At 55.3% G+C, this 26,909-nt stretch overlaps 1 protein-coding gene across 3 annotated transcripts in view; it reads left to right on the forward strand.

Moving 5' to 3' along the window:
- DLG5 (discs large MAGUK scaffold protein 5) overlaps positions 1 to 25,704 on the forward strand; it is a 110,053-nt gene extending 84,349 nt beyond the window's left edge. For all 3 annotated transcript variants that reach the window (XM_045568293.1, XM_045568294.1, XM_045568295.1), the window contains exons 16-32: positions 280 to 403; positions 830 to 974; positions 2,326 to 2,435; positions 3,090 to 3,179; positions 3,437 to 3,587; positions 7,168 to 7,330; positions 7,478 to 7,611; positions 8,156 to 8,302; positions 9,644 to 9,827; positions 10,399 to 10,547; positions 11,344 to 11,514; positions 12,341 to 12,537; positions 19,966 to 20,109; positions 20,383 to 20,510; positions 21,623 to 21,732; positions 22,476 to 22,585; positions 23,931 to 25,704. In XM_045568293.1, the coding sequence (XP_045424249.1) occupies positions 280 to 403; positions 830 to 974; positions 2,326 to 2,435; positions 3,090 to 3,179; positions 3,437 to 3,587; positions 7,168 to 7,330; positions 7,478 to 7,611; positions 8,156 to 8,302; positions 9,644 to 9,827; positions 10,399 to 10,547; positions 11,344 to 11,514; positions 12,341 to 12,537; positions 19,966 to 20,109; positions 20,383 to 20,510; positions 21,623 to 21,732; positions 22,476 to 22,585; positions 23,931 to 24,034 (2,361 nt within the window). In that variant the 3' untranslated portion in view covers positions 24,035 to 25,704. The remainder of the gene's footprint in view (positions 1 to 279; positions 404 to 829; positions 975 to 2,325; positions 2,436 to 3,089; positions 3,180 to 3,436; positions 3,588 to 7,167; positions 7,331 to 7,477; positions 7,612 to 8,155; positions 8,303 to 9,643; positions 9,828 to 10,398; positions 10,548 to 11,343; positions 11,515 to 12,340; positions 12,538 to 19,965; positions 20,110 to 20,382; positions 20,511 to 21,622; positions 21,733 to 22,475; positions 22,586 to 23,930) is intronic.
- The last annotated feature ends 1,205 nt before the right edge of the window (positions 25,705 to 26,909 follow it).

Genomic DNA, 26,909 nt, shown 5'->3' on the forward strand with positions numbered 1-26,909 from the left:
GCCTGACGCACACACGCATTCTCACCTCTTACCCACGTGATGTCTTTATGTGAAAGAACAGAGATTTGTTCTGTGTGATTTTCTTCTGAAGGGTCTGTTAGGGAAGCTCTTCGTTTCCAGATGTGTAAAGCAATGTGAATGAGCAACAACTTCTGTCCCGACCGGCACCTTCTGTGCCCTGGTGGGATGAACTGGTCCCTGGGGGACAGACACTGGCTTGCAGATGTACCCGAGTGTTTCGCTGTGTCTAACAGACGCCCCTTGCCTTTGGCTCTGCAGGAGCAGAAGTACGTCCCAGCCGGTGGAGAACTCTCCCTGGAGCTGCAGGAGTGGGCGCCATACTCGCCAGGGCATTCCAGCCGGCACAGTAACCCCCCACTGTACCCCAGCAGGCCGTCTGCGGGTGAGTCAGCGGGCCAGGGCCTGGGACAGAGGGTCAGTGTGGACTCATGGGGCTGCTCAGCCTGTAGGGAGAGAGGAGGCAGGCGTTTCACGTAGCTGTCATGTGTCTTCAGCCCTGAGGTCCAGAGAACCAGGGATTTGCTGCCCTGTCTGGGATGGTTGGTCTTGGAACCATGACATTTCTTAGCTTGTCCTAGTGCTTTTCCCCCACAGCAGACTGGGAAATTTGAATCATGGAAGAGAGTTCTGTTCTATAGATGGAGACAGGCCAGAGGCCAGACCACAGTGCAAATTGGTTACATCTAGTCTTCCGAGTCCTTTTCCCAAAAGATGGTGGCTGCTTCCTGTTATACAGGGAAAAGGCTTGTGCAAGTCCAGGGCTGGCTGGGTGCTTTGGGGTGACTGTTCTCACCCACTCCATTTCTAGGCACTGTTCCCCGGAGTCTGACCCCCAGCACCACCGTGAGCTCCATCCTGCGGAACCCCATCTACACTGTGCGCAGCCACAGGGTCGGCCCCTGCAGCTCGCCACCTGTGCCCCGCGATGTCGCCCCTCAGGGTTTGCTTCCCAGGTATGCGAAGGCTCCCAGCTGTCCGCGCCCACCTGGACTTGGAGCCACTGGTGCATACAGGGACGGGTCCTTGCTTAGCCGGGAAGGGGCTGGCCAGAACAGGGCTGGGACCCCAAGGAAAGAGAACTTTAGGATTGCTCTCTTAATTCATCAGTGTGGAATTTCAAGAGGCATCTAAAGAAGGATGATAGTGATAGTGGCTGATATTTGAATGCTTCTGTCTTGAGCACTGTGCTCAAAGCTTTATCAATATTATTTCATCCTGTTGACAGTGACCTTGTGAGCTAAGTACTGTGACTACCTCGGTTTTTGAGGAGAGAGAGCTGAGGCTGCCTAAGTGAACAGCTGGCTCAGGGCCGCACTTACTCATCCATTTGACAGATTGTCACCGAGCACCTACCGCATGCCCTGCGCTGTTTGCTCCAAGGGGACGCAGCGCTGAACTGAAAAGATGAGCCTCTGGCTCCCATGGTGCTTTGTGTTCAAGGATGGGAGGCAGACAGAAAACCAGGAACGGGGCGGCGTCAGATGTGCCAAGCCCCTCTGAAGGCAGTGAAACGGGGCAGCAGGCTCGGCTGTGATGTGGAACAGGGTGGCAGGATAGATCAAGTGGTTGGGGAGGGCCCCGGCACACGGGGCAGAGGGGTGCTGCTGGGACCGGAAGGCTGCAGGAGGCCAGCTGCACCGGACCTGGGGGGGCCTCCGGGGACGAGGCCATCAGTGCCAAGGCCTGGACACCTGGGAACAGGGCGATGGAGCTTGGCAGAGGAGCAGTGAGCCAGGAGGAGGTGCCAGGTCATGGGGCACAAACCCTGTGGGACGTGCAGCCATACTGGGGAGTTCAGATTTTATTCTGAGGACAGGGGAGACCACTGGAGTGTTTCAGCAGGGAAGAGATGTCTTATTACACAGCTGGAAGAAAACATTTTGGGGCCTGATGCGGGCGATCCCTGGGCTCCCTGCCCTCCGGCCCTCTGGGCACGCTGTCCTGAGTGAGGCACACAGGTCCCCTCCCTGAGGTCTTCCGTGCCGGTCCGGCTTCCCCAGGCCCACCCAGGTTGTAGAGCCACTATTTCTCCCTGTAGCAGTGCCTTCCTCCCAGTGAGCCTGCTCCCCACCCTGTGGCTGAAGTGGGTACGACACTGGCCACCCCATGTGTGTGGCCTTTTTACTGTTTGAAGGGCCTTCCGAGGAGGGGCTGAGGGCAGCCTGCTGTCCTTGGCTGACAAACGGCTCCTGGGCTTCCTTTCTGCCAGCTTAGGGGGCCTAGGCCTGTCCCTGTGTTTCTCCCCAGTGGCCACATCTGCCCCTGGTCCTTCCCCTGAGCTCCTCACCTCTTGTTCTTACACAGCCAGCACCAGGGACGTCTGAGCCTGGACCTGAGCCACAGGGCCTGCAGCGACTACTCTGAGATGAGAGCCACCCACGGGTCCAACTCCCTGCCCTCCAGCGCCCGCCTTGGTAACTGCGTCGCTTGGACCTGCCGCGGCAGGGCTCCAGTCTTTCCTTCCTCTCCACCTGCATCCCAACGCCCAGATCTGCGGGCGGGCTGCCCACGCTCGCTCCTCTCCCCTCCCCTCCCGAGGCTGAGTTCAGTCCCTCCTGGGAAGGGCTGCTGCCCTCGGAGCCGTTGCCTTTTGCCTTCCGCTTTCTGCAGCAGCCGTGTGGGTGTTCCAGATGACCCCTTGGCTAGCAGCCTTGCTTCCTGTCCCGAGCTCCTTGGTCATTCTGGGCTGTGTGTGTGACTGTTCACTTGTGGAAAACGTACCCAGAGTAGAGTCGCACAGTTAGTCTGTAGGGGACCCTGGGGGAGCTCTGGTGTTAGGGAGAGCAGACGGGGCAGTTGCCGCGGGACTTGGGCTGCTGTCTGGGGCTGGAGGAGAGACTTATGCACTCCTGTTCTGGAGCAGTCTAGGCCTGCACAGTGTATTCAAGTACGAGGGTAACTGTCTGCCCACGTCCTTCACTGTCGCTAAAACGTAGCTAGGCTCCCTCGGGGATGAGCGGCAGGGCCCAGCTTTGCGTTTGCCTTCCTGACTGCTGACGTGGCGGCGAGGGAGTGAGGGGGGTATCTAATCACGGGGCCTAAAGTTTTGTCCCCTTACGGAACAATAGGGTCTTCGGGTAACTTGCAGTTTAAGGCGGAACGCATTAAAATCCCGTCAACGCCCAGATACCCCCGCTCTGTCGTGGGCTCCGACAGAGGTAAGGCCTCCCCGGCTCTCCCTGCTCCCGCTTGTCGTGCTGTCGCGTGTGGCCCTCAGGTGGCGTCTCTGGGCTCGGTAGATGTTCGCTGGGCCCAGCCGAGGCCAGGTGGTGTGGGGGACACAGGCGGGGAGCTCAAGGCTGTGTGGCGCGAAGGGGACACAGAGTGTCTGGACCGTGTCTCCCTCTCGGTCCTGCTGCTGGAGGAGAAGTCAGATGTGCCATCACGCCTGCGTTGCCCGCTCCTGTCCCGGCAGGTTCCGTGTCACATTCTGAATGCAGCACCCCTCCGCAGTCACCCCTGAACATCGACACCCTGTCCTCGTGCAGCCAGTCCCAGACCTCAGCCTCCACATTGCCCAGGATCGCCGTCAACCCCGCGTCCCTCGGGGAGCGGAGAAAGGACAGGTGAGCGCGGCCAGGTGTTGGTGGCTCGGGCAAACTGGTGGACAGCGCATCCCGGACGTGGCCAGGGCCTGGGCAGGGAAGGCTTGTTAGTAGGAGCAGCAGGCGTTAGAGCTCCGGTTTGATTTGGCCGGGGTCTGGCTGCTGTAGTTTGGGTTTCCTGGCATTCACTTATGTCTTCCACTAGCACGTCACTTGTATGTCCCATGGGGCGCTGGATGCAGGGAGGTGGGGCACATGGAGGTGTTAAGGCAGGGAGTGGGCTGGGCTCACAGCTCGTGATCCTGGAAACCACCTGCCGGGGACAATGCTGTTGTGGTACCATGTACGCCTTTCTGGACCCTTGCTTAAGCACTTCACACGTGTTAAGTCATGAAATTCTCATGGTAATCCTGTGAGCCCCATTTTACAGATGAGGAAACTGGGTCCAGAAAGGTGGAGTGGTCACCCGTGGCCACATGGTTAGCGACTGGCCTGACCTAATTAAAATCAGGCTCGTCTGTACCCTGTGCTTTTCGGCCCCGGAATACAGTTGCATTTCTGGGTTCCCTGAACCGATCCCCCAAAGCTTTTTGCTGTGAAATGAAATATACATAGGAAAAAAATACATAAAGGCTAAACGTATAGCTTAGCTATTTTTTGGTTTGTTTTAAAATGCAGGCCAATCTCTTGTTAGGTTTTAGGTCAACTTTAAGCTTAATGTCCAACCGGAAGTGCCTTCTCTGTGGAGCCTGACATACGCTGCACACGCCTCGCCCCTCTCTGTTGTTCCTCTGGATGGAACTTACTAGATCATATTTTTATTTGAGAGGTCCTGTTTAGATCGTAGATCTTCAGGGGATCTGATTAAACTCCAACTTGCCTTTATTTAATCATGTAAAAGGAACACAACTAGTCTCGTCCTCCTGAATCCAAAAAGAAAAGCCAAGCCCCCCCGGCCCGGAGCTTTGGGTCTAAGAAGGGACCCGTGTGGGGCGGGCCTTACAGTGAGAAGGTCGCACGTGGGACTTGAAGATCTGAACTTAGATGACAACAGACCTGGCAAGTGTTGACCTGAGGGAGAAGCTGAGGGGAACAGAAGGCCTGGCCCCGGCTAGGGATCGGTGCAGTTCCCGGGGAAATGTTGGTGGGCTCTTACCCACGTGCTACCCGCAGGAACACAGCAGGCTGCTCACTCGGCCCCAGCTCTGGTCACCAAGAGAGCAAGACCTTCCCCTGGACGGAGCGGGTTCCCCGGTGGAAAGGGCCTTGTCACATGTGACCAGGGACTCCCTTAGCTCCCTAGGGTGTATAGAGAGCCAGGACCTGCTCCGGGAGAGAGGAGAGTGTGAGTGATTTCTGTCCTCCCAGTGCCTGTGATCTACTTAGAGACAAAATTTAATGTGACTTAACTGAGCAACAGCTGACTTTTTAAAAATAGCCCCTGGCCAAGCAAGGTGGCTCACCCCTGTAATCCCAGCACTTTGGGAGGCTGAGCTAGGAGTATTGCTTGAGGCCAGGAGTTCAGTGCTAGCCTGGACCACATAGTGAGACCCCATCACTGCAAAAAAATAAAAATGGTCCCTTTTTCCTGATTCTGAAGTATAGTACTGTATACGCATTATAGAAAATTGAGAAAATTACAAAAGTAAAAAGAAAAAAGTCATATGTAATCTCTTCAGTCAGAGAGTCAATTGCCATTAACCTTTTAATATAGATGTATTTTTAATGTGTGCTTTATTATTTATATTATTTTATGTACATAATCACATTTTTCTTAACATTATTTTTTCAGCTATTTGTAATATTAAAAGTGTACTTTATAAACCTCTTAAAAAGCAGACATGTTGTTCTGAGAAAACCTTTGTGCATATTATAAAAAGTTTAAATTATTCCGAAGGTTAAAGAGTGAAGATTATCTCAGATGCCTTCACCTAGAGAGATACCATTGTTAACATTTTGGTAAGGTCCTGCGTAGACACCTCCATATGCATAAGCACACACCTACATGTGTGCACAGGTGAACATGAATGACGCTGGTCTGCCCTCACACTCTGCAGAGTGTCCCCTACAGCTTTGCGTGTCCGTAGGTCCTGATTTATGTCATCATTCCCAGCAGGTTCATGGCTTCACTTGTACAGTTACTGTTGGGACTTAGTTTTCTGCTCCTTTATTGAGATAAATGTGCTGTGTGTGGGTGGAACAGAGGAAGGGGTGCTCAGTGAGAAAGGAGGGGCCCAGACCAGAAACTAGCTCTGCCCCCGCCTGCAGGGCAGCCTCCTCTCTGCCCTGAGCCTCTGTTCCATCGTCAGGCTGGGGGAGGGAGGGCAGTGTTGGGGTGGCCGCTTGCTAAGGGTTCTCGCAGCTCTAAGCACCTGGGGCTGTAATCCATGTCGAGTCTCGGAAGGGACGGTGGGTGAGGCCAGGACGGGTCTGTCTTGAGTTGGGGGGCGGGGGGGGGGGTGTCAAGGGAAGAATTGTAGAGTGGATGAGTTTAGGAAGTGAGAACACTTTGGAGAGCGGGAGAGAGCAAGGACGAGCCAAGAATTTCAATCTCCGCTCTTCCAGGAGGGTTGAGCCCTGAGCAGCGGGGGCACAGGCTGAGGCCAGGACTGCCCTGCCTCCAGGTGGCAGGGGAGGGGTGGCTTGGGTGCCTCCCACCACCCTGCCCGTCCCTCAGCACGAGAATCCGTCCCCAACCCAGGCCATGTGCTCTAGAGGGGACCCGAAGAGAACAAGGCCAGGCTGATTCCCTTCCTCTGCCATTGCCTGTGGCTTTTCCCTGCGAGGATAAGCTTGGGTGTTCATACCCTGGGAGGAACAGGGCGCGGGCTGTCTTCTCTGCTACGTTCCAGGCATCTGTGGTTGCCTTGCTTCTCTGAGCATCCCTTCTCTTCTTTCTGACCTTTCACACCTTCCAGATGTCTCTACCACCACAGATCTCTTCTGAGGCTGCCCGTGGCTGCCAGGCCCAGGTCCTCCTCCCTGAGGAGTCTGAGGTTGGCCTGCCGAGAGGCTCCGCGCCGACCCCCTGCTGCCTTGCACCCTTGGGTGCAGTGGGTGCATGGCCGCAGCCTCGCTCTGCCTCCCGCTCTCTGTTCAGTGGCTGGGTTTGCAGCAGCTTGATTCCCACTGTCGGTTTGCATCACCCCGTGTAGCCAGCAAACATAAAAACTGGTATTTTACATCTTCTGGAGCGAATGTCATCCCAGAACCCATGTCTTTTCCTTGGAAAGCGTCTTGAGACACCCCAGCCCCCCACCCCAGGGTTTTTAATTGTGTATTGTGAGGCAGCTCCTCAAATAATGAAAACCTGCCTGTTTTCCCTACACACTTCAGTGTGTATAGTTCCCATGGGCCATTCTCTGTGTCGCTGGGACTGGGTGCTTCCATGCCTATTGGGGTGTGCCGCGCTTGTGTTGCATGAGGCGGGGGAATGTGGGTTCTTTGTCATACAGAGCAGGGTTCATCGCGTCCCCATCTAGCTGCGAAATGATAGGAGCCTCCAGGCTTGGGGCCTGTCTGCACAGCCTGACCGCACGCCTGACCCAGACTCCCCAAGCCTCTTCTCGCGTCTGAGCCTCTGAACCTGTCTCTTTCCCAGGCCTTACGTGGAGGAGCCGCGGCACGTGCGGGTGCAGAAGGGCTCGGAGCCACTGGGCATCTCCATCGTGAGTGGAGAGAAGGGTGGTATCTACGTCTCCAAGGTGACCGTGGGGAGCATCGCGCACCAGGCCGGCCTTGAGTACGGGGATCAGTTGCTGGAGGTAAGGGAGCTGCCCTTCCGTATGGTGCCCACGGAGAACCCACCCTCCTTCCTCCTCTCCTCCTCCTCCTGTGGAAAAGCAGCGCCCCCGGGTCCCCCGGCTTCCTCCGTGCCCACAGCCACTGAACCCGCCCTGGTGTCCCCCCAGTTCAATGGCATAAACCTGCGGAGTGCCACGGAGCAGCAGGCGCGGCTCATCATCGGGCAGCAGTGTGACACCATCACCATCCTGGCCCAGTACAACCCCCACATGCACCAGCTCAGCAGCCACTCCCGGTCCAGGTGAGCCCTTGGGCCTCCTGGGGCCACGTGGGCAGTGGGCAGGTGGGCGAGGCAGAAGCGCCGCGTGTCCAGGGAGACCCGGGTTGCCAGCTACAAGTTCTGGGGATGGTGCTGCTGGCAAAGGCAGAGGCGGCCGCCCTGGGGTTTGGAAGGGGGCACGTGGAGAGGATGCTTCCTTCTGAAATGGGTGTGGAAACGTGGCCGGGGTCCCCCTGGCCAGCAGGGGCCTGTGAGGGAGACGTGCCCTGCAGGGCCGCTCGGCTCAGCGGGGCAGACAGAATGCACAGACAAGAAAAGGGATAGTGAGTTCCTGTGTCCCCTGGGCCAGGCTCCTCTGAGGTGATCCCTGAGTTGAGGAGGAGAGGAGAGGCAGATCCTGTGGGTGGATGACAGCAGCCCAAGCTCCCAATGAATCTGCTCTTCTCAGGGCACAGAGCTGTGTGACCTTGTCCCTATTCACAGCCCAGACCCAGTTGCTGCAGAAGAGAAGGTAGCTCTGGGTGGCTTCATGCTGCTGCTCATTCCTCTTGTCCTCTGTCCCCAGCTCCCACCTGGACCCTGCTGGCACCCACTCCTCTTTCCAGGGCAGTGGATCCACCACCCCAGAACACCCCTCTGCCATCGACCCACTGACGAAGCAGGACGAGGGCCCTGGCACCCCCCCGGCCAAGCAGAACACCCCCGGCTCCAGGTCAGCAGATGCGCGAGCCTTCCCTGTGTCCACCTCAGCCAGCGGGGCTGAGCACGTCCTCCAGGGACGTGGGCACCCGCCAGCCGGTCTCCCCCTGTGGTGCCAACCACACGCCAGGTCTTCAGGACGCGGGTTGGGGACACGCCATTCCTTCTCTCCTCCTCACTCTCTCTTTCCCTTTCTCTTTGTGTTCTGTTCTCTCATTGACTCTTCATCTTCTATCTCTTCTCTTTCCTCCGCTTCTCCTTTGCTGGCTTCTGATTCTGTCTTCAGACGCAGACCCACTGTCAGCCCCTGGGCTCTAGCCGTCTGCCCCAGTGCTGCCCCAGGAGGCGGCTGACCGGTGTGGGGTGTGTGCAGCGCCATCGAGGTGCCATGGGGGCTGCTGCGGCCGCTGCAGAACAGTCAGGAGCAGTCACTCACTAGCAGCGCTGGCAGAAGCAGTGGGAGCTGCACCTGGGGCTAATCGTTCAGGATGAGCAGGAGCCAGGGGTGGGCGTGAAGGGAAGTCCAGGCCAAGGAAGCAGCGTTTGCGTGGAAGGAGGCGACAGGTGCCCCTGTGGGGGCTGCACAGCATCTACCTGGCCTGGGGCTGGGGAGGGAGGCCGCCCAGGCCCAGGCGCGATGCAGTCCCTCTGCAGTCGGGGAAGTCCCGTGTCTCCAGCACTGGGGGGCCGTGACCACGCCCCAGGTGGCGTCACACTCAGCGAGGCCAGCCTGGCATTCCGTGTGCGAGGGTCAGTCACGCAACCTACCTGCAGCAGAGTTGTAATCAGGGGCCAGCCTCTCCCTGAGGTCCCCTTCATCAGTCTCCGTCCATTTCCTTCCCTGCACGTGTCCACCAGCTTATGTTCCGCTCCCCTCACTTGGTTATCGGTGCCTTGGTGGCCAGGGCCGCCGCTGTAGGACTTAGCAGTTCCTGGTCGACAGAAGCTGCCTGGTAGATGTTTGCTGAGGGAGTTGTGCTCTGGACAGGGAGATAATTTACCTTTCCTTAGACAGAACTGAGTTAGGAAGACAGGTGGGACGCAGGTGGGTGTGATGCCCCCTCAGGCGTGAGGCTGATGGCTCAGCAGGGAGCAGGGATGTTGGTTTTGACACTCTCCCTAGCTGGCTCTGGGCCTGGGGCCGCGTGCTTTCGCCCCCGCTGCACCTCCGCACCCTGCCCTGTGCGCTAAGCCAGCAGATCTAAAGCCCCCAACGGGCCACCTCTCAGCTCCCTGTGGTCCTGACACCCCGGGCAGCAAGCAGAACGCAGTTGGGCCTTGGCCACTGTTTTGTCTTTTCGTGCCCTCCTCCCTCCTTGTGCACAACTGAGGAACTGCATTTTCTTCCCAAAAGGATTGCGGGAGACGCCAACAAGAAGGCCCCAGAGCCACGAGTTGTCTTCATCAAAAAGTCCCAGCTGGAGCTTGGGGTGCACTTGTGCGGTGGGAACCTGCACGGGGTGTTTGTGGCCGAGGTGGAGGATGACAGTCCTGCCAAGGGTCCTGATGGCCTCGTGCCAGGGGACCTCATCCTCGAGGTGAGTCCTGGGCTGCCGAGCAGGCCAGGCCACTGTCCCCCTGCATGTCGGGCTTGCTGCCATCCCAGGTGGCACAGGAAGACAGAGCACAGCTGCTCACCTGGTGACACTGTTGGGGTTGATTTTCAATCCTTGTACCCTCTAAGGGTCCCTGGGAAGCTGGGCAGGCCACCGAGAGAACCTGAGAGCAGAGCCTCGGCGGGGGCCCTGGGTGCCAGATGGAGATGCTCTCATTGGCAGCAGGGCTCTTGGACGGGAGAGGGTCCGTAGGCATTGAAAGGTACAGGTAGCAGGAGCAAGAGAAAGGGCCATATTCTCAGTAGCCCTTACTTGCTGGGGGCCAGAACGAGGCTTTTCCTGGGATGAGCTGTTGAGGGCAGAGCAGCCACTCTGCAGAGGATCTGGTGCCAGGGAGTGGGCACAGGGCTCAGCCCTGCCCATGGAGGGGAGGCAGGCAGGTGCTCAGTTGATGAAGAACGTTGCACCTCTGCCACCATAACTGGCCCCTCACGGGTGCCCAGGCCACCCCCTGGCTTCTGCCTTCTGACCCCGGTGCCCCCACCCTGGACAGTACGGCAATCTGGATGTGCGGAACAAGACGGCCGAGGAGGTCTACGTGGAGATGCTGAAGCCCAAGGACGGCGTCTGCCTGAAGGTGCAGTACCGCCCCGAGGAGTTCACCAGGATCAAGGGCCTGCCTGGCGACAGCTTCTACATCAGGTACCAGTAGCTGGGGATCCTGGGGCAGGGGAGGGGCTTTCTGTGGAGACTCTTCCTGGCAAGTGGCTCTGTTTCTTGCCTCCAAGGCTGGGCCCCTCCAGTCTGCACACTCATGGCGAGATGCTTGTGACATAGAGCAACGCTCAGGGCTTAAAGGACCAGATGGGCTCCCCTTCAGGGCGTAGGGCCTGGGGAATTTTGAGGCCATAGAGCCCCGTTTTACTGTGGGCTGTGCTCTCTCCTGCTGGTCTCCCGACCCAGATGTGCAGATCCTGCTGCAGCGTGTGGACTTCCCTTAAGCACTGGACAAAATGCCGTGTGAGGCAGCAGCAGGCGTTTTCTAGGAGGGCCTCAGAGCTTTCTTCATGTTCTCTTAAGTTCTGAGGCTACCAAAAGAGTAAAAACACTGACGTGGTACAACTCCCTGTCTCTAGGGTCGGAGGTGACATGTTTCTATCCTAGGGAGTTTCCAATCTGTGGGAACCAAGGGCCCTGGCTGTGAAGAGGGGGCAGACAGGCCCACTTAGAAGGGGAAAACCTGGCCTTGGTCCTGGCAAGTTCTGTCTCCCGTTGGGGACGAGCCCTTAGTCTTAGGGGGAGAGGCACCATCTTTGTTGTGAGACACCGGGCTCCCTCCTTTGGGAACCCCCACCAGATCAGAGAGGGGCGCTTCCCGATGGAGTGTGGAGATGGCTCACAGAGGGCTGGCAGCCTTAGGGGCCTGGCTGCTTTCCGTGTGCAGGGCATCCTCGGGCAGTGGGGCTCCTGATCACAGTCCCTGTGTCCCATGACCCAGGGCCCTGTACGATCGGCTGGCAGAGGTGGAGCATGAGCTGAGCTTTAAGAAGGATGACATCCTCTATGTGGATGACACCTTGCCCCAGGGCACGTTTGGGTCCTGGATGGCGTGGCAGCTGGACGAGAATGCCCGGAAGATCCAGCGGGGGCAGATTCCCAGCAAATACATGTGAGTGTCTTCTGTCCTGGGATGGGGCGGGGGACGCTGGCTGTGGACCTTCCCAGTGGAGGGAGGCCAGGGCCTGGGCTGCTGGGGGCTAATCCTGCCACTCGTCTCAGCCTCTGGTCAAAATCGCTTGTCCAGAAAGCTGCTCCTAGCATGAGTCAGAGCAGTGCAGGAGCGCAGTGGCAAGCCGGGAGGCACAGCTGCCTTTTAAAAACAGGTTTATGGAGATAGTCACGTGCCATGCAGCCCACCCAAAGTACGCAGTTCCACGGTGTTTAGCATATTCACAGGTGTGTGTAGCCAGCACCACGGTTATTTTTAGAGCATCATCACCACTTCACACAGAAACCCTTACCCCTTGGCTGTCCCCCCTTGCCCCTCTGTCCTCCCATCCACGTCTGTCCCCAGCCCTAATCAGCCACTAACCTGCTTTGGTACCTGTAGGTGTCCCTGTTCTGCACTTGGGTGTGAATGGAATCACACCTTTTGTGCCTGGCTCCTCCCACTGAGCGTAGTGTCTTTCAGGTCGCCTGCGTCCCTGCTGCATTCCTTGCTATGGCAGGAAGCACAGCTTGCAGTGTCACCAAGTGAAGGCTGTCCTAGCACTTCTCTTGACACTGAGCTGAAATCCACTTGCTCTGAGGGCTTGTCCCCAGCCACAGCAGTGGTACCAAGCAGCCCTGGGGGCGTGGGAGGGAGGTAGCCGGGGCCTACAGAGGAGTCGGGGGGAGCCTGGCTCCTAGGCCGAGCCCTCGCTGTCCTCACTGGCAGGCCGGCGGGGGACAGTCCTGACAGCCCTCCCCAACATCATCCTTCCCTGTGACTGCAGGATGGACCAAGAATTCTCCAGGAGGCTCAGCACATCCGAGGTCAAAGATGACAATAGTGCCACAAAGACACTGTCGGCGGCTGCACGCCGGTCCTTCTTTCGAAGGAAACACAAGCACAAACGAAGTGGGTCCAAAGATGGCAAAGACCTCCTCGCCCTGGACACCTTTTCCAGCGACTCCATTCCACTCTTTGAAGGCAAGTGGCTGCATGTGTTTTCCAGTGGGCTGTCCAGGTGGGGTTTGCTGTTGATCCCAGAATCTTCTCAGCAGGGACTTAAAGTAGAAGTTGACTCTGCTTTTGTGCACAAGCCTGGAGGTAGGTGTCTGACAGTCGGGTAGTGCTACCTGTCTAGAGCCACATCCGTGGGGCGTGGCTCTCGTCCTCAGGTCCCCTCATGGTCAGCACAGCCGTCATTGCAGCTGCAGCCATCGTGTCGTGTCCACGTTTCAGGCAGCAGGAAGTCGGAAGGGGAAGGCAGATGTGCCTCAGCTGAGTGTGCCTCTTTAAACAGCGTATCTGGAAGGCCCTTGCTGCCACTTCCGCTTACATCTTGTTGGCCACGTGCATATTCGAGGAGGCTGAAAAGGCATGTTTTAGCCGGGTGCATTAACAGGTTCTGTTAGTAAGGGAGAATGGAGGAACAGGTATTGGGGTAGGCGAAAAGCACTCTCTGCTGAATGCATTGCTTCTTGTTTGTTTCTGGGTTATTACAGGCGGCTTGGTAGTGACCTAGGGCCACTGGTCTCTGCAGATCTTTGGGGTTTCTGTGTTCATTAACGATTCCTACAAGATCCTCCCAGGGCAGGGCGCTGAGCCAGGGCTGGAGTTGGGTACTAGGAACGTGAGACATCCCCTGGCAGATGGCCCCTGTGGAAAGGCTGCACTTGTCCTGTAAAGCAGGAGGCCCTTGTGAACGTGGCCGGCGTGCGTCTGCTGTCCTAGAATATGTGCCCTCCCCGGGCAGCCAGGGGTCAGGGTGGCGCGGGTAGGAGAGCTGGCTGCCTTCTTCCCTCCCTTCCTCCCCTCCTTCCTCCTTTATTTTTAAAATTAAGACCTCAGGCCCAGCGAGTTGAGTAAATCACACCTGTAGTTAATGGCCTGCTGTCACCGTCTGTTGGGACAGTAGTTGGCAGACTGCAGCCCACAGGCCAAATCTGGCCGGCTACCTGTTTTTGTATGGCCTCTGAGCTCAGCTTAAGTTTGTACATTTTAAGACATAAGGTGTAAAAACATCTATTAGTTTTTTGGTAATAATAGTTGCTCAATTTGTGTTTTTGCCTTCAAAGCCTAAAATATCTAAAATATCACTGTCTTCCCCGTTATAGCAAAAGTTTGCCAACCTGTTAATCAAGGCAAGATTTCGCCCTTATTTTGTTGCTTTGTTTTTTTTTTCCCTTTCACTCTTCTGGTCTCTGCTCTTATACCTCCCCGAGCCTTTCTTGACAGATGCCATCTCCTGTGTGGATGGCGTGTGTCCGACAGATGTGTTTGAGCCCTTGAAAGAGCCATTTATCTCTCTCTCTCTCTTTTTTTTTTCACTTCAGATTTTTTTGCACTATATATTTTGAAGCTGTCATTAGGTACATACACCTTTCTGATTATTATATTTTCCTGGCAAATTGACCGTTTTATCATTATGAAATGTCCTTCCTGATCTCTAATAATGTTTCTTGCCTGAAAGACTTTTTTTTGTCATACCGGTTTTATTTTGGTGTGTGTTTGCATGGTCCATCTTCTCCCATCCTTTTGCTTTAAACTTTTCTGTAGCTTTATATTTAAATGTCTCTTGTAATCAGCACGTGGGTTTTTTGAATCCGCTGTGGCAGTCTACCTTTTAACACATTTTATCAGAGAACAAGATGCACAGAGGTGTGCACACGCTCGCAGAAGCGTGGACGGCTGAGGAGTTGCCACAGTCTGAACACACCTGTCACCATCTTTGTCACTTAATCAGAGCATTTAATCCGTTGCATAAAATGTAATGTATCAGTACATTTACCATCGTACTGCATGTTTTCTGTTTGTCTCTCCTTTCTTTTGTTTTGATTAATCAAGTATTTTTATTATTCAGCCCTTCCCTCATCTATTAGTTTTTAGTTATTTCGTTTTGTTTTGTTCCTTCGGGGGCCACGGTAGCCTCACAGCGTGCATCCCTGACCTGCTCTGACAGAAATCATGACCGTGACCACTTCCCTGATAATTCCAAAACATCAGACCACTGTGACTCCATTTCCCTCTTTGCTGACTTTTACGTTATTCTCATTTTAATTCTACATATACTTTAAATCCAAGCCAGTCTTACTGATGTGCACGTCAGTCATTCTCGTATTTTACCTTTTCCGTCCCTGTGTGTCACTTCCTGCAGTCCTGTATTTCCTTCCGATCCTGTTTCTTCTGCTCAGCCGCTCGCTTCCGCATTCCTCATAATGCAGGTTTGTTGGTGACAAATGCTCTGTCTTGTCTGAAAATGTATATTTTAGGATTGTTTTTGGAGATGTTCACTGGATATAGGGTCTCAGACTGGTAGATATTCCACGTAAGCTCTCCGAGGACACCATTCGTTGTCTCTGGCTGCCATCGTGTGTGTTTCCTGTGGCTGCCGTAAGAAATTTCCACAGACTGTGGTTTCAGCAACACACGTTCATCCTCTCGCAGTTCTGGAGGCCAGAAGTCCACGCTCAGGACCACGGGGCCGGACGGAGCCGGGCTGTCGGCAGGCCTGCTCCTTCAGAGGCTCCGGGGCAGAATCTGTCCCCTGCCTCTTCCAGCTTGTGGTGGCCACCGCGCTCCTCCACGCGGCCCACGTCCCCCCGCATTCAAATCTCCCTTTGCTCTGTCGTCACGTCGCCGCCTTCTCCATACGTGTCTCTCTCACACGCCCTCGGCTTCTCAGAAGGATCCGTGGATTGCCGTTAGGGCCCCCCGGATTCTCCAGGACACGTTCCCGCTACCCCATCACCCCAAGTCTTTAACCACCGCCTCTTTTGTTGTATTTGGTAATGCTCACAGGTTCTGGGGCTCAGGAAGTGAATCAGTCTTTGGGGGACACTTTCCAGCCTGCCACTCTCGTTCCTGGTGCGAAGTCACCTTTCTGTTCTCAGCGCTGATGGTGCCGTGTCCCCCCCACCCCCCCAGCCGTGTTGAGGATTTTCTTTCTCTTCATTTCTCAGCAGTCACGCCGTGACGTGCTGCCCGGGCGCAGTTTTCTTTGCATTTATCCTGCTCGGAAGATTCTTAGCACTTTTTAAATCTGGAGCTTGACATTTTAGTCAGTTTTGGGAAATTCCTGGCCATGGTTTCTTTAATACTGCTGCTGTGCTGTCCTTGCCTCTTCCCCAGGTCTCAGTTCCTCCATCCTACCCCGTGCCTGTGTCTGCTCCTTTTCCCCCGTGCTTCCCCGTTCTCCTTTCTCCCCGCTCAGCCAGCCTGCTCGTCTACTCACTTGTTCCTCTTCGCTGTTCCGCTCTGCTGTGTGTCCAATGCGTTCTTACTTTTAGAAGTTGCATTTTTTAGTTTTAGAGTTTCCATTTGATTCTTTTTTAATAGACTTTGATTCCTTCCTGAGATTGTCCGTCTTGTCATCTGCTCTCTATTAAATACGTTAATCATGTGTTTTTAAAGACTGTGTTTGGTAACTATCATGTCTGGTCATCCCTGAATTGCTTTTTGTTGTCTTTGTGGTTTTTTTTTTTTTTTTTTTTGATCCTACTTCTTGGTATGCTTGGTAATTGTTTATTGAACTGTCAGAAATTATATATAGGAAATTGTCGAGGCTCTGAATGATGTCACAGTCCTCCAGAGGGGGTTCGCCCTCTACTTTGGAGACAGCACTGGTGGCACATCACCTCGGTCCAGGCAGCAGTTCAGCCTGGGTTGCAGATCCTAGGGAGTGGCACTCCAGTGGTCCCAGCTGGGAGCCTGGGGTGTCCCCTAGGGCGCTTCCTCCCTAGGGAGCCTGGACTCCCATTTTTCTCTCTCTTCAGTACCCTGAGACTGCAGAACACTCTGCTCTGTGTTTTAGTGACTTTTTTAGACTCTTAGTTTCTTGCTCCTCACAGCTTAAGAATTTGGAAATGACATTAGGGGAAAACTTCTGATGTCAGACTTAGTTCTCTGCACCTCCCTTCCCTCTGGAATCGTGGCCCCTCAGGCCCTGGCTGCACTGGCAGCCCTAAACTCCATTTTGGTCTCAGCTGCTTTGGAGATTCCCAGACACTCTGCCTGGGTTCTCAGTCCTTAGCAGCGGTCCTCTCACTCTTACCCCCAAAGTCTGCAACTGCTGTGGCGGAGGAAGCAGCCTACGCAGGCTTACTGGTCTGTGCTTCCTTCCCTCCAGGATCCTGGCATGTCAGATCCTGGCTCTCGCAGCCTCTCTACAATGCCTTCAAAAAGATATTTCTTTTTTTAATCCAAGTTTTCTAGTTCTCAAAGATGTAAGCTGTTCTGTTCTACCTGGGAGCAGCAATACCTACCTAATAGTTTAAAAGCACCCTCCCCTGCCCCCCACCAGCAATCCTGACGCACAGTGGGAGTTTTGAATTCCTGCTTTAGTCCGTGGCTTCCAGCTGCTGTGTGGCGCCCCTGGTGCCCCGTCCCCCTTCATTGTGCACCCGTCGTGATGGCTCCTAAGTAGACTTCAACTCTCTACCACCCAGAGGACAGTGAGATGTCCTTATGCTTGTCCTTTTAGGGGTCTGTGCACAAGTGTCTCAGGAATGCTTGCAGAGGACTGGTTTTCCCTTAAACTTAGTCCGCTAGGGCTGCCATAACAAAACGCCACAGACCAGATGGCTTCAGCAACAGGAATGTATTTCCTCACAGTTCTCGAGGTTGGAAATCAGATCCAGGTGCCAGCATGGCCAGGTGCTGGGGAGGGCTCTCTTCCTGGCTTGCAGACGGCTGCCTTCCTGCAGTGTCCTCACAGGGTGGGGACAGGGACAGAGATCTCTAGTGTCTCGTCCTCTAACAAGGCCACAGTCCTGTTGCATTAGGGCCCCACTCTTACGACCTTATTTAACCTTTATTATCTCCTGAAGGCCCTGTCTCTAATTACAGTCACGTTGGGGGTTAGGGCATCAACATGTGAATTTTCAGGGCACATAGTTCAGTCCATAGCACCTTTTTTTTTTTGGAGACAGAGTCTCACTTTGTTGCCCAGGCTAGAGTGAGTGCTGTGGTGTCAGCCTAGCTCACAGCAACCTCAAACTCCTGAGCTTAAGCGTTCCTACTGCCTCAGCCTCCCGAGTAGCTGGGACTATAGGCATGCGCCACTATGCCTGGCTAATTTTTTTTTTCTATATATATTTTTAGTTGGCCAGATAATTTCTTTCTATTTTTAGTAGAGACGGGGTCTTGCTCTTCCTCAGGCTGGTCTTGAACTCCTGACCTCGAGTGATCCACCCGCCTTGGCCTCCCAGAGTGCTAGGATTACAGGAGTGAGCCACCGCGCCCAGCCCATAGCACCTTTTATGTTTGTTTATTTTGTTGTTTCAATATCTTTACAGTGACTGGGAACATAGCAGCTTTTAAAGAAGGTCACTGTAGTGCGGTCTAAGACTATAACCCCCCAGGCCAAGCCTTTGCTGTGCCCTGATGAGCTGTGATCTTGGATGGGCCACTTTTCTTCTCCAGCTGGAGTCAATGACTCGTAAGATGCTCCCTAGTGCCGTGGTTCTGCGATCGTGAGGACTTCCGACAAAGCAGATTATTCAGGGAGGAACAGGAATCTCTAAATTGGCACCCCACGGTGGGGAATGTTAATAGTCATTAATGGAGAGTATGATTCTTGCTCAAGTAAATTGAGGGAATATTGACTTAATGTCCATCAACAGGAAAGTGGATAGATATTGATAGATACGGAGTAACCGTGCATGGGATGTTCAAAAGGAATAAAGAAGATCAACTTGAATCGGCACGGATGCATCACGGAAACATAGCCCTGGATGACAGAGGGCGTTACAAAATGTTTACAGCATCACATTAGTTTTTTTAGCATATAAAAATCAGCTTATGAGAATAACATCTGGAAGGATGTCCTTCCAGCTCATAAAGTGGTTAGCTCCGAGGAGGCCAGTGGGGAGAGGGATTAGGGAAGGCCGTTGGCTTTATCTGTGAGGTTCTAATTTTTGAAAGGGAGGACGTGTTTATATAAACTCTTCTTAGAAGTATTTCTAAGAATACTTAGAAATTATTGCCATGTGACTCCTCAGAGCCTTCGCTTAGAAATGCCTGGGGTCTCAAGGTGATGGATGTGACCCCCAAACCTTCCCCCGATTTTAAACAACAGAACTGCTGGTCACCAGGTCTGTGACTGCTGTATAGAAAGCTGCAGAGACGTTCGCGGGTAATCGTCAGCCTTAAAAACCGCACACACAGGTGTGGGGCGAGGGAAGAGGAGAGGCTTTGCTCACTGTCTGTCAGTTCTACCCGTGAGATTGGTCCTCATGCAGCCTGGTGCTGTGCCCGGCACCATGCTTCCGTCCCCCTGAGTCTTTCACCCTCCTGTCCCTGCTCCCCTGTCACACTTTGCTCCACAGATGTGTACAGATCCCTCCAGCGCTAGCCTCTCCTGGACCCTTCCTCCCAAGCCCACCATCGTCCTGAGCTCTGTCCTCCCCGTCCCCTTCATGCCCACCCTCCTGCCCTGCTCTTTCTGGGACACAGCTCTCGTCCCACCTCCCTCCTGGGCCTTCCCAGGGGTCTCCTCACCCTCTAATCCAACCCACAGTATCCGTTTGACCCCTGATGCTCCGGAATTGTCGGGCAGCTCTTGTATACTTGTCTCGCTTTTTGTGAGTTGCTATCTAGTGTCCCCTGTTAGAGTGTGAGCTTTTTAATGGCAAGGACTATACATTCTATTTTTTGTGTTTCTGAGATGCTTCACAGTGACTTATATCAGGAAGATGCCAAGAAGCTGCTTGCTTGCTGGTTTTTAGACTCTGTCTTCCTGCAAGGACTTTTAATTCATTTTGTGGGAGGGGAGGTTTGCCACATGTATCGACTAGGATATTGGTTTACCGGCTTTAACTGAGACCAAGTAACGGTGGCTCGTGCATGATAGGAAGCTTATTTCTCTGCCATGTACGGGTTCAAGCTCATGGTGGTCTGGGGGAGACTGCTCTGTTCTGAGGATCCCAGGGACCCAGGTCTCTTCTGTCTTGTGGCTCTGCCCTTTCGTAAGGGTTGTCCTCACCTGTATGGTCAGAGCTGGCTCACAGCACTCACCCGTTCCTGCCGGTGGGCAGGGAAGCCTCACCTCCGTCACCCACTGGGCAGGTCCGGGTCACAGGACCACGCCTCTGTGTTGGGGGGAAGACGCTGTACCCCTGAGGCTTCACCCCAGAGAGCAGAGGAGAACGGAGATGGGGCGGGAGGAGCAGGCGTCAGGCACACGAGGAAGAATTGGACAGAGCAGAAGGAAGTGCAGGACAACTGGTCGAGACCGGCTGCCTCGGGTGTTCACAGGGCAGAGGGACAGGGTGCCCAGGACGTGGGACTTTCAGTTTAGGAGCTGGGGGAGTCCCAGGCAACCCAGGCAGGTAAGGTCAGGGAGCAGGGGTCCCAGCCCCTCCTGCCCCTCCACTCCAGGCTGGGCCCGTGACGCTGCCGCTCTGTCTCCCTCAGATTCCGTGAGCCTGGCCTACCAGCGGGTGCAGAAGGTGGACTGCACCTCCCTGCGGCCTGTGCTCATTCTGGGGCCTTTGCTGGACGTGGTGAAGGAGATGCTGGTGAACGAGGCTCCCGGCCAGTTCTGCAGATGTCCCCTTGGTGAGAGGCGTCCTCTGGGCCTCTGTCCCCAGTCCCTGTCAACTCGCCTGCACGGGGGTGGCAGCACGAGGACCAGGCCTCACAGGGTTTCAGAGCCCCCCACCTGGGTCAGATCTGGGCCTGACCTCTGGCTCTTTCCCTGGGAGGGGGCTCAACAGGATGGGGTTCCTGGTGGCTGCTGGGCACAGTTCTTCTCCTGCTCCCTCCCCTGGGGCTCCGCAGGGCCTGGCGTCCTGACCCCTGTGTCCTGACCCCCGTGTCTGTGCCTGGCAGAGGTGATGAAGGCCTCCCAGCAGGCCATCGAGCGGGGCGTCAAGGACTGCCTGTTTGTTGACTACAAGCGGAGGAGCGGCCATTTCGATGTGACCACGGTGGCTTCAATCAAGGAGATCGCAGAAAAGGTACCCGTGGCTTCAGCCTGAGTGCTGGGTGCGCACTGGAGCCCGTGTCAGACTCCCCCGTGTGCGGGTCTGGGCCCCTCGTCCGTGGTCCTCTGCCCTGAGCGTTCTCAGACCCTCTGAGCCCACCTACTCCTGGGCTCGCCCTCATGGCTGCTGCTGCACCCAAAACCAAGTGAATCCCACAGTGAGGGGGTAGGGACTGCCCTGTACTTGCCACCTCTTGCCCTCTGGGGTGGGGCGATCTGATGAGAGTTTTGAACTCTGGGGAAGGGCCTCTTACGGAGCATCCCCGGACGGGCTCCCTGAATGCATGTCTGAACGCGAGTGCACAGTTTCGCATGCACCTTCTTCTGGGGACAGGGAGCACGCGCTCTGATAGGGTCCCTGCCCCTGCAAGGGCTGAGAGCCGCTGCTGTGTCTCTTGATGCTTTTGAACGTCCCCGGGTCCATGAGCCAGGCAGCGTGAGGAGTGGGGACAGCTGTGGGGCGTGTCGGTGCGGCAGCTGCGTGTTCATCTGTGGGCCCTTCTGGGCTCCCATTTCCGTGCGGCTCCACATGCCCTGCCGGGCCTTGCTTTTCTCCCTGTCAGGTGGAGGCTTGGGCCTCTCATAGCTCTGAGTGCTTAGCGCCCGGTCGAGGTGGAGCTTTTGGGGGTCAGGAGAGCCGCAGGTGGTGTGCCCGGGGCCTTGCTTTGGCGCACACTCCCCTGGCGGCCGAGGGGACCACGCCATACAAAGGCACCTGCATCTCCGGCTCACTTGTGCAGTCTGGCAGGCTTTCGAGGCCAGGGTGGGACAGGGCTTTAAGAAGGTCCCCGCATCTGGGCAGAGGCAGGAAGGGAGTGTGGAGCTGGGCTGGCCAGACGCCACTCAGCCCTGGCTTCCGGCCCCGACACCCACACAGCTGACATGGTCTGTGGGGAGTTTCCTGGGTGAGGTTTCCCCACGGTTCCTCCTGTGGGTTTGCTGCCTTGCTCGTGGGTAGAGCCTCGTGCGTTCATTTACGGAGCAGGGGAGCACTGTGTGAGGACAGGGTGGGTCCCACTGGCCGCAGAGGGGAAGGACCGTCCCTCGCCTGTCCTCCCAGGCTCACTCTGCGCCCCCTTCCCCCAGAACCGGCACTGCCTCCTGGACATCGGCCCGCACGCCATCGAGCGGCTGCACCACATGCACATCTACCCCATCGTCATCTTCATCCACTACAAGAGCGCCAAGCACATCAAGTAGGCGAGCGGCCCCCGGCTGCAGCGGGGGCCCTGCTGGGGTGGGCTAGGGGCTCAGGCAGGGAAGGGGCTGTGTTGGGGTGAGGGGGGAACAGGCCTGTTGGCCTCGAAATAGGCAGCACAGGTAGGAAGTGACCCTTCCCCTCCAATCCCCTCTCCCCCTCCCCCGCTCAGAGGGAGGCAGTGGCAGCCAAGCACCCCCGTCCCCACTGCCCCTTCACCCTGTCCAGATGCTGCCACAGTCGCTGAGTAGGACCAGCTTGGTCTGTGCAGCTCCCCTTTAACCCTGCCACTGTCCCCCGTGCTTCTCAGTGTGGTGCCCAGAGGCCCGGGGAGCGGGGTGGCTTGGGCTAAGTCCAGCTCAGCAAGAAGCGGCCTGTGACATGCATGGGCCCTGGCTTCCTCCGAGCTTCGGTTTCCGCACTGGTTGGGCTACGTGCTCGCCAAGGCCCCTCTCCGTTTGGCTTTGCTGTGCTGCCACACACTGTGCTGCCACACATTTGGCCAGCTGGTGCGTCTGCTCTCGGTGCATGCACCGGGGTGCCCGTCTCCCCCTCTGCCCAGAGCTCCCCACAGAGCCGGAGGCTGTGGCCATGTTTTACGGGGGGAGCACACGGGGCCTCCCACCGCAGCCCACCCTGCCTCGATGGAGGTCCCTGTTCCCTGGACAGAGGAAGGAGAGGAGGGCCTGGGAGAGGCGGGCCTAGGAGAGGCTCAGCCCGGTGCCCTGGCTGTCGCTGCAGGGAGCAGAGAGACCCCATCTACCTGAGGGACAAGGTGACCCAGAGGCATTCCAAAGAGCAGTTTGAGACGGCGCAGAAGGTCGAGCAGGAGTACAGCAGGTACTTCACAGGTAGGTGTGCGCGGGCCTGGAGAGGGCGGGCGGGCGGGCGGCGGGGAAGGCGGCAGAGGTGTTCCCAAGACAGCTTCCTTGGAAACGGCGATGGCACACACTTCCTGGGCGCTTGTGAGTGCCATCATGAGCACTTGGATTTCGAATGAGGGGTTCGGATTGCAGTCACAGGTCAACACCAGGATTTTTACAAGTTGAACGTAGTACGGGAGCCACATAGCACAGCTGCAAGGTCCTGGGGCAGGCGGGGCCCACAGCACCCTTTAGGACAGGCCAGTTTTGCTGTGGGATTTGGTGCAGAAAAGCTGCCCCCATTACTATCTCAGGTCTTCTAAATGAAACAAACCAACAGAAGCGTGGCTTCAGTTTACCCAACTTCCAACTTCAGTTTATCCAACTTCCAACTTCAGTTTACCCAACTTCCAGCCTCTAGCCTCTTCGGGAAAGTCAGTCACCTGAAGGGTGCTAGCACTGTCCCCCCTGAGCCAGGGGGACATGGATTTTGATTGCATTGTGTGGAGAGTGTTGTGATCTAGCCCAGAACCTGCCGTGGTGCCTGTGTCTGTGTGTGCTTGTGTGGGCGTGCACGCCTGTGCACGTGGCAGGTTGCACGCACGTGCGTATTTTAATTCCCAGTTCATCGCAGATCCATACTTTAGCCAAACATATTAACAGTTCTTAGAGAAATGAAATTTAAAACTCCAAAACTTACAAAAGATAAGCCCTGATTTTTTTTTATTAGATTCAACAGACATAAAATTATGATATCCTATTTCCATAGCAGTGTCTAAAGGCTCATTGTCAATTTCGGAACATTGCCTGTCACGGCAGGGGAGCGGTTTGTCCCCGGGGGCTGTTCTGTGGAGTACACTGGGAATAGCCCTGGCTGGTGTCTGTAGACCCGCGGTGTTGAACGTCTGCAGTGTGGAGCCGGCCCAAGTTAGAGACGAGTCGTCTTTGCTGTGACTCGCCTCTGGGCCATGGGGTGCCTGGTCTCTTAAACTCATCCTTGTTTCCTGTAGAATCTCGCTGCCAGCTGGGCCATGATGACATGCCCCCCACACTGCTTTCCAGGGCACTGGGATTCTCCCCCACCATTGCAAGGCTAGGCAAACCCAGCCCAGGGTGTCATTGCAGCGGGGGTGGGCAGTTTACACATGCGTGGTCAACTCACTGAGGCGGTTCTCTGATGGAGGATAGTCGAGTGGGGACAGGGCAGAGTGCCAGGTGGCTCCCAGTAGACAGCCACCCTGTAGAAAGAGCTCAAGCTGTATTTATTTGCTTCACACCTGGGGTCTTACACAGAGCTGAATGACCTGTGTGTGTTTGGGGGAATCTTTTGCAGCGGTCGTCCAGGGAGGAGCCCTGCCGAGCATTTGCACTCAGATCTTGGCGACGGTCAGTCAGGAACAGAACAAAGTCCTGTGGATTCCAGCCTGTCCGCTCTAGGAGAACGCCATGCTGTGACATGACCGCGCTGGCCACTGGTGTGAGTGCCTGGCTCCGCCCCTTGCTAGCCACTGAAAACCCAGTCTGTCCGTGTACAGACGTTCGGGGAAGGATCCGGAACCAGGACTGCGGAACACCGCCTTCGCAGACGGAGGGCCGCGGCCGCACGTGATCGGCCCGGGCCGGCAGACTCTGCTTCTCTCACACGTGTGCTTTAAGACAAAACAAAACAGAAAACACAAAAGACTTCATTCACATAGAGGGGTTCGACACCCACCTTTCTTTAGCCAGCCGATCCGAGATGCTGCAAAGAGGACCTTTCAGATCACACGTTTACAAGCCTTTCTAAGTATTGGGTGGTTTATGTTTACTTGAACGGCTCCGGGCTCCGGTGCCCAGCCCCCGCCCCCTCTGTCACCCCCCATGGCTTTGGTGTTGGCTTTGTTCCCGTCTTCAGCAAAAGGACCCTGGAACCTCACTGGGGGCTGCTTTGCTTTGGGAGGTTCTCGTCAGTGGGACCAGAGCTTTGACAAACTCCCTGCTCCTCTGTGGCACCTCCCTGGAAGGACAGCGTGACTGCAGGTGCTCGGACCGCCGGTGGCGGCAGAACCAGTGCCTTTGTGGGGCCGACTCGCCAGCAGCAGCGTTTTCCTCCTGCACCAGGGCAGGCTGCCTTGGCGTTCTTACCACCTCGCCTCTCAGCCTCCCCTCCTGCCTTCCACGGCCTCCCGTTCCTTCTCCGTCTGTGTTTCTGACTTAGGCATTATGTCTGGACCCTCAGAGCCGCGCGGGTTCACAAGGACACAGCTGGGTTCTGGGCAGGGTGTCAAGCCAGGGCTGATGCATGCCGTTGAGTCCTCCTTAGGTTCTTAGTCCTGACAGCCTTTATCAGTGCAATGTTTGCAGGGTAATTCTTAAACTTTATAGGGAGTGGCAGGTACATCCATTCTTTTTTATGTGAAAACATTCATGTTTCAGACTTTGAATTGAGAGCTTTTAGGGGAAGCATAATGGTTAGTGTTGTCATTATCAAAAATCTAAAAAGAAAAACTAGGATCTTCTAATCTTGGTTACAGCACTCACGGCATGAAGCTTACTCCATGAAGGTGTCTTTGTTTGGGGGCTTTTTTTCTTTTTTTTTTTGCACTTCTGATGCTGGATATGTCTGGCTGAAGATTTGATGTGATTTCTCCTTAAACTGTGCATCCTGTTAATACTAGGTACTGTACCGGGCTCTGTGTACGTGTCATTGGGGTAGGATCTATATTTTAATACTGTTCCTAACATTTCATTTTACTAGCAAGAAATTTCTGATTTCATTTTATTCTTTGTAATTCTAGACACTAGATGGTAGTTTAGCCATTACTGACATTTTTTAAAAAGGGATATATTTTCTTGCACAGTTGTTCAAAAAAGAGACAAGTTTCAGTCCTCAATGCTGTCCTTTGTTTTATAGGTACACGTTTTCTAGCTCAGACAACTGAGAAAACCTGTAGGCTATTCTCGAGGTATGAAGTGGCACACCCTCTGGGGCAGGGGCTCGGACTATGATGGTACAGTGTGCGCAGACAGGTACTGAGCTGACAGACTGGGATTCTCCGTACTAAAATGTTACTTTGTATCAAAAGTTAAACAGACTTTAGTACAGCAAATAAAGGTCAATTTCTGTACCCTGCTGTGCATGAAGATGCCTGAATCCCACTAGTTTTCTATCCCTCCCTGGTACCACGGCTTCCTTCATTGCTAGCTCGAGCCCGCAGCTGGCGGCGGCACACGTGTGAGGTTCCTTCCAGCTCTCGTGGTGATGGGGAGTCCCTGCTCAGCACACTGTCGCTGACACCTCCTTCCCCATCCCTCCCGTCCCTCCCGTCCACCTGTGTGCGTGGTGTGGGGCGGTGGCTGTAGCCCAGCAGCTGATCTGCGTGCGTCGCAGCGCCTGCCCTCAGTCTGTAGGTTTGGGCTGAGCCGGGCAAAGCAAAGGGGAGTGTGCCAGGCGCCCTGGAAGTCCCCCGGACTTCTCAATCAGGCCCTGCCTGAGGTTCCAGGGTGGGAAGGGCCCTGCCTGGTTGGGGGCTGCCCTATCATGTTGGGACATCACCCAGCATTGCAGGGCTCCCGGAGCAGCCTGCTTGGGCCTGAAGTCCATGGTCCAGGGAGGAGGTGGGGAAGCTGGACAAGGTTGGGAGGCTGGGCCTGTGGCTGCAGGAGGCCAGGGCTGAGCCCTGGGGCAAAGCAGAGTCCCCACCCCCTCACCCCCACCTCGGCTCCTTGTGCTTGGAGAGGCTTGGGGACAGAACATTCTGCAGAAGGCTCACCCATGCTGCTGTGGCGGCTGGACTAGTAGGCAGATGAGGTGTTGGTGCCTCCCCTCCCTTTCCTGCTGGGTGGGGTTCTGCCACGGCCCCGCCATGTTGGTCTCAGCTGTGGCCACGGGGGCTACAGAGCTGTGCAGGCCTCTGGCAGTTGAGGGGGCAGGACTCAGGGCCCACCCCGCACTTGCTCACGTGCCTGTGGGCACAGGGGCTGCCCACACCTCCTTGGCAGCCCAGTGCCATCCTTGGGGAGGAACAGCAGATTTATTGATTTTAAGTCACTCACCTGGGAGTGGGGATGGAAGAGTGGGTGGGGCGGTGGCTGCCTGTTTTAGGACCGTTTTTTTTGTTTTGTTTTTTAATAAGAGTTCAACTATGATTTCAAAACCTCAACAGTTTGTACTTCTGGCATTGTGATTTTATTTTCTTCTTTAGATTTTTCTATATTTTCCAAATTTTCTATAGGTAACTTGGTTTTGTTTTATAAATTACAAGGAGAAAAAGTCCTATGCCTTTTTAAAAGGGAAGGCCAGTGAAGTCACTGAGATTAGACTGTTTCTTTC

The sequence above is a fragment of the Lemur catta genome, chromosome 14 (assembly GCF_020740605.2).
Source record: "Lemur catta isolate mLemCat1 chromosome 14, mLemCat1.pri, whole genome shotgun sequence".
Taxonomy (NCBI): Eukaryota; Metazoa; Chordata; class Mammalia; order Primates; family Lemuridae; genus Lemur; species Lemur catta.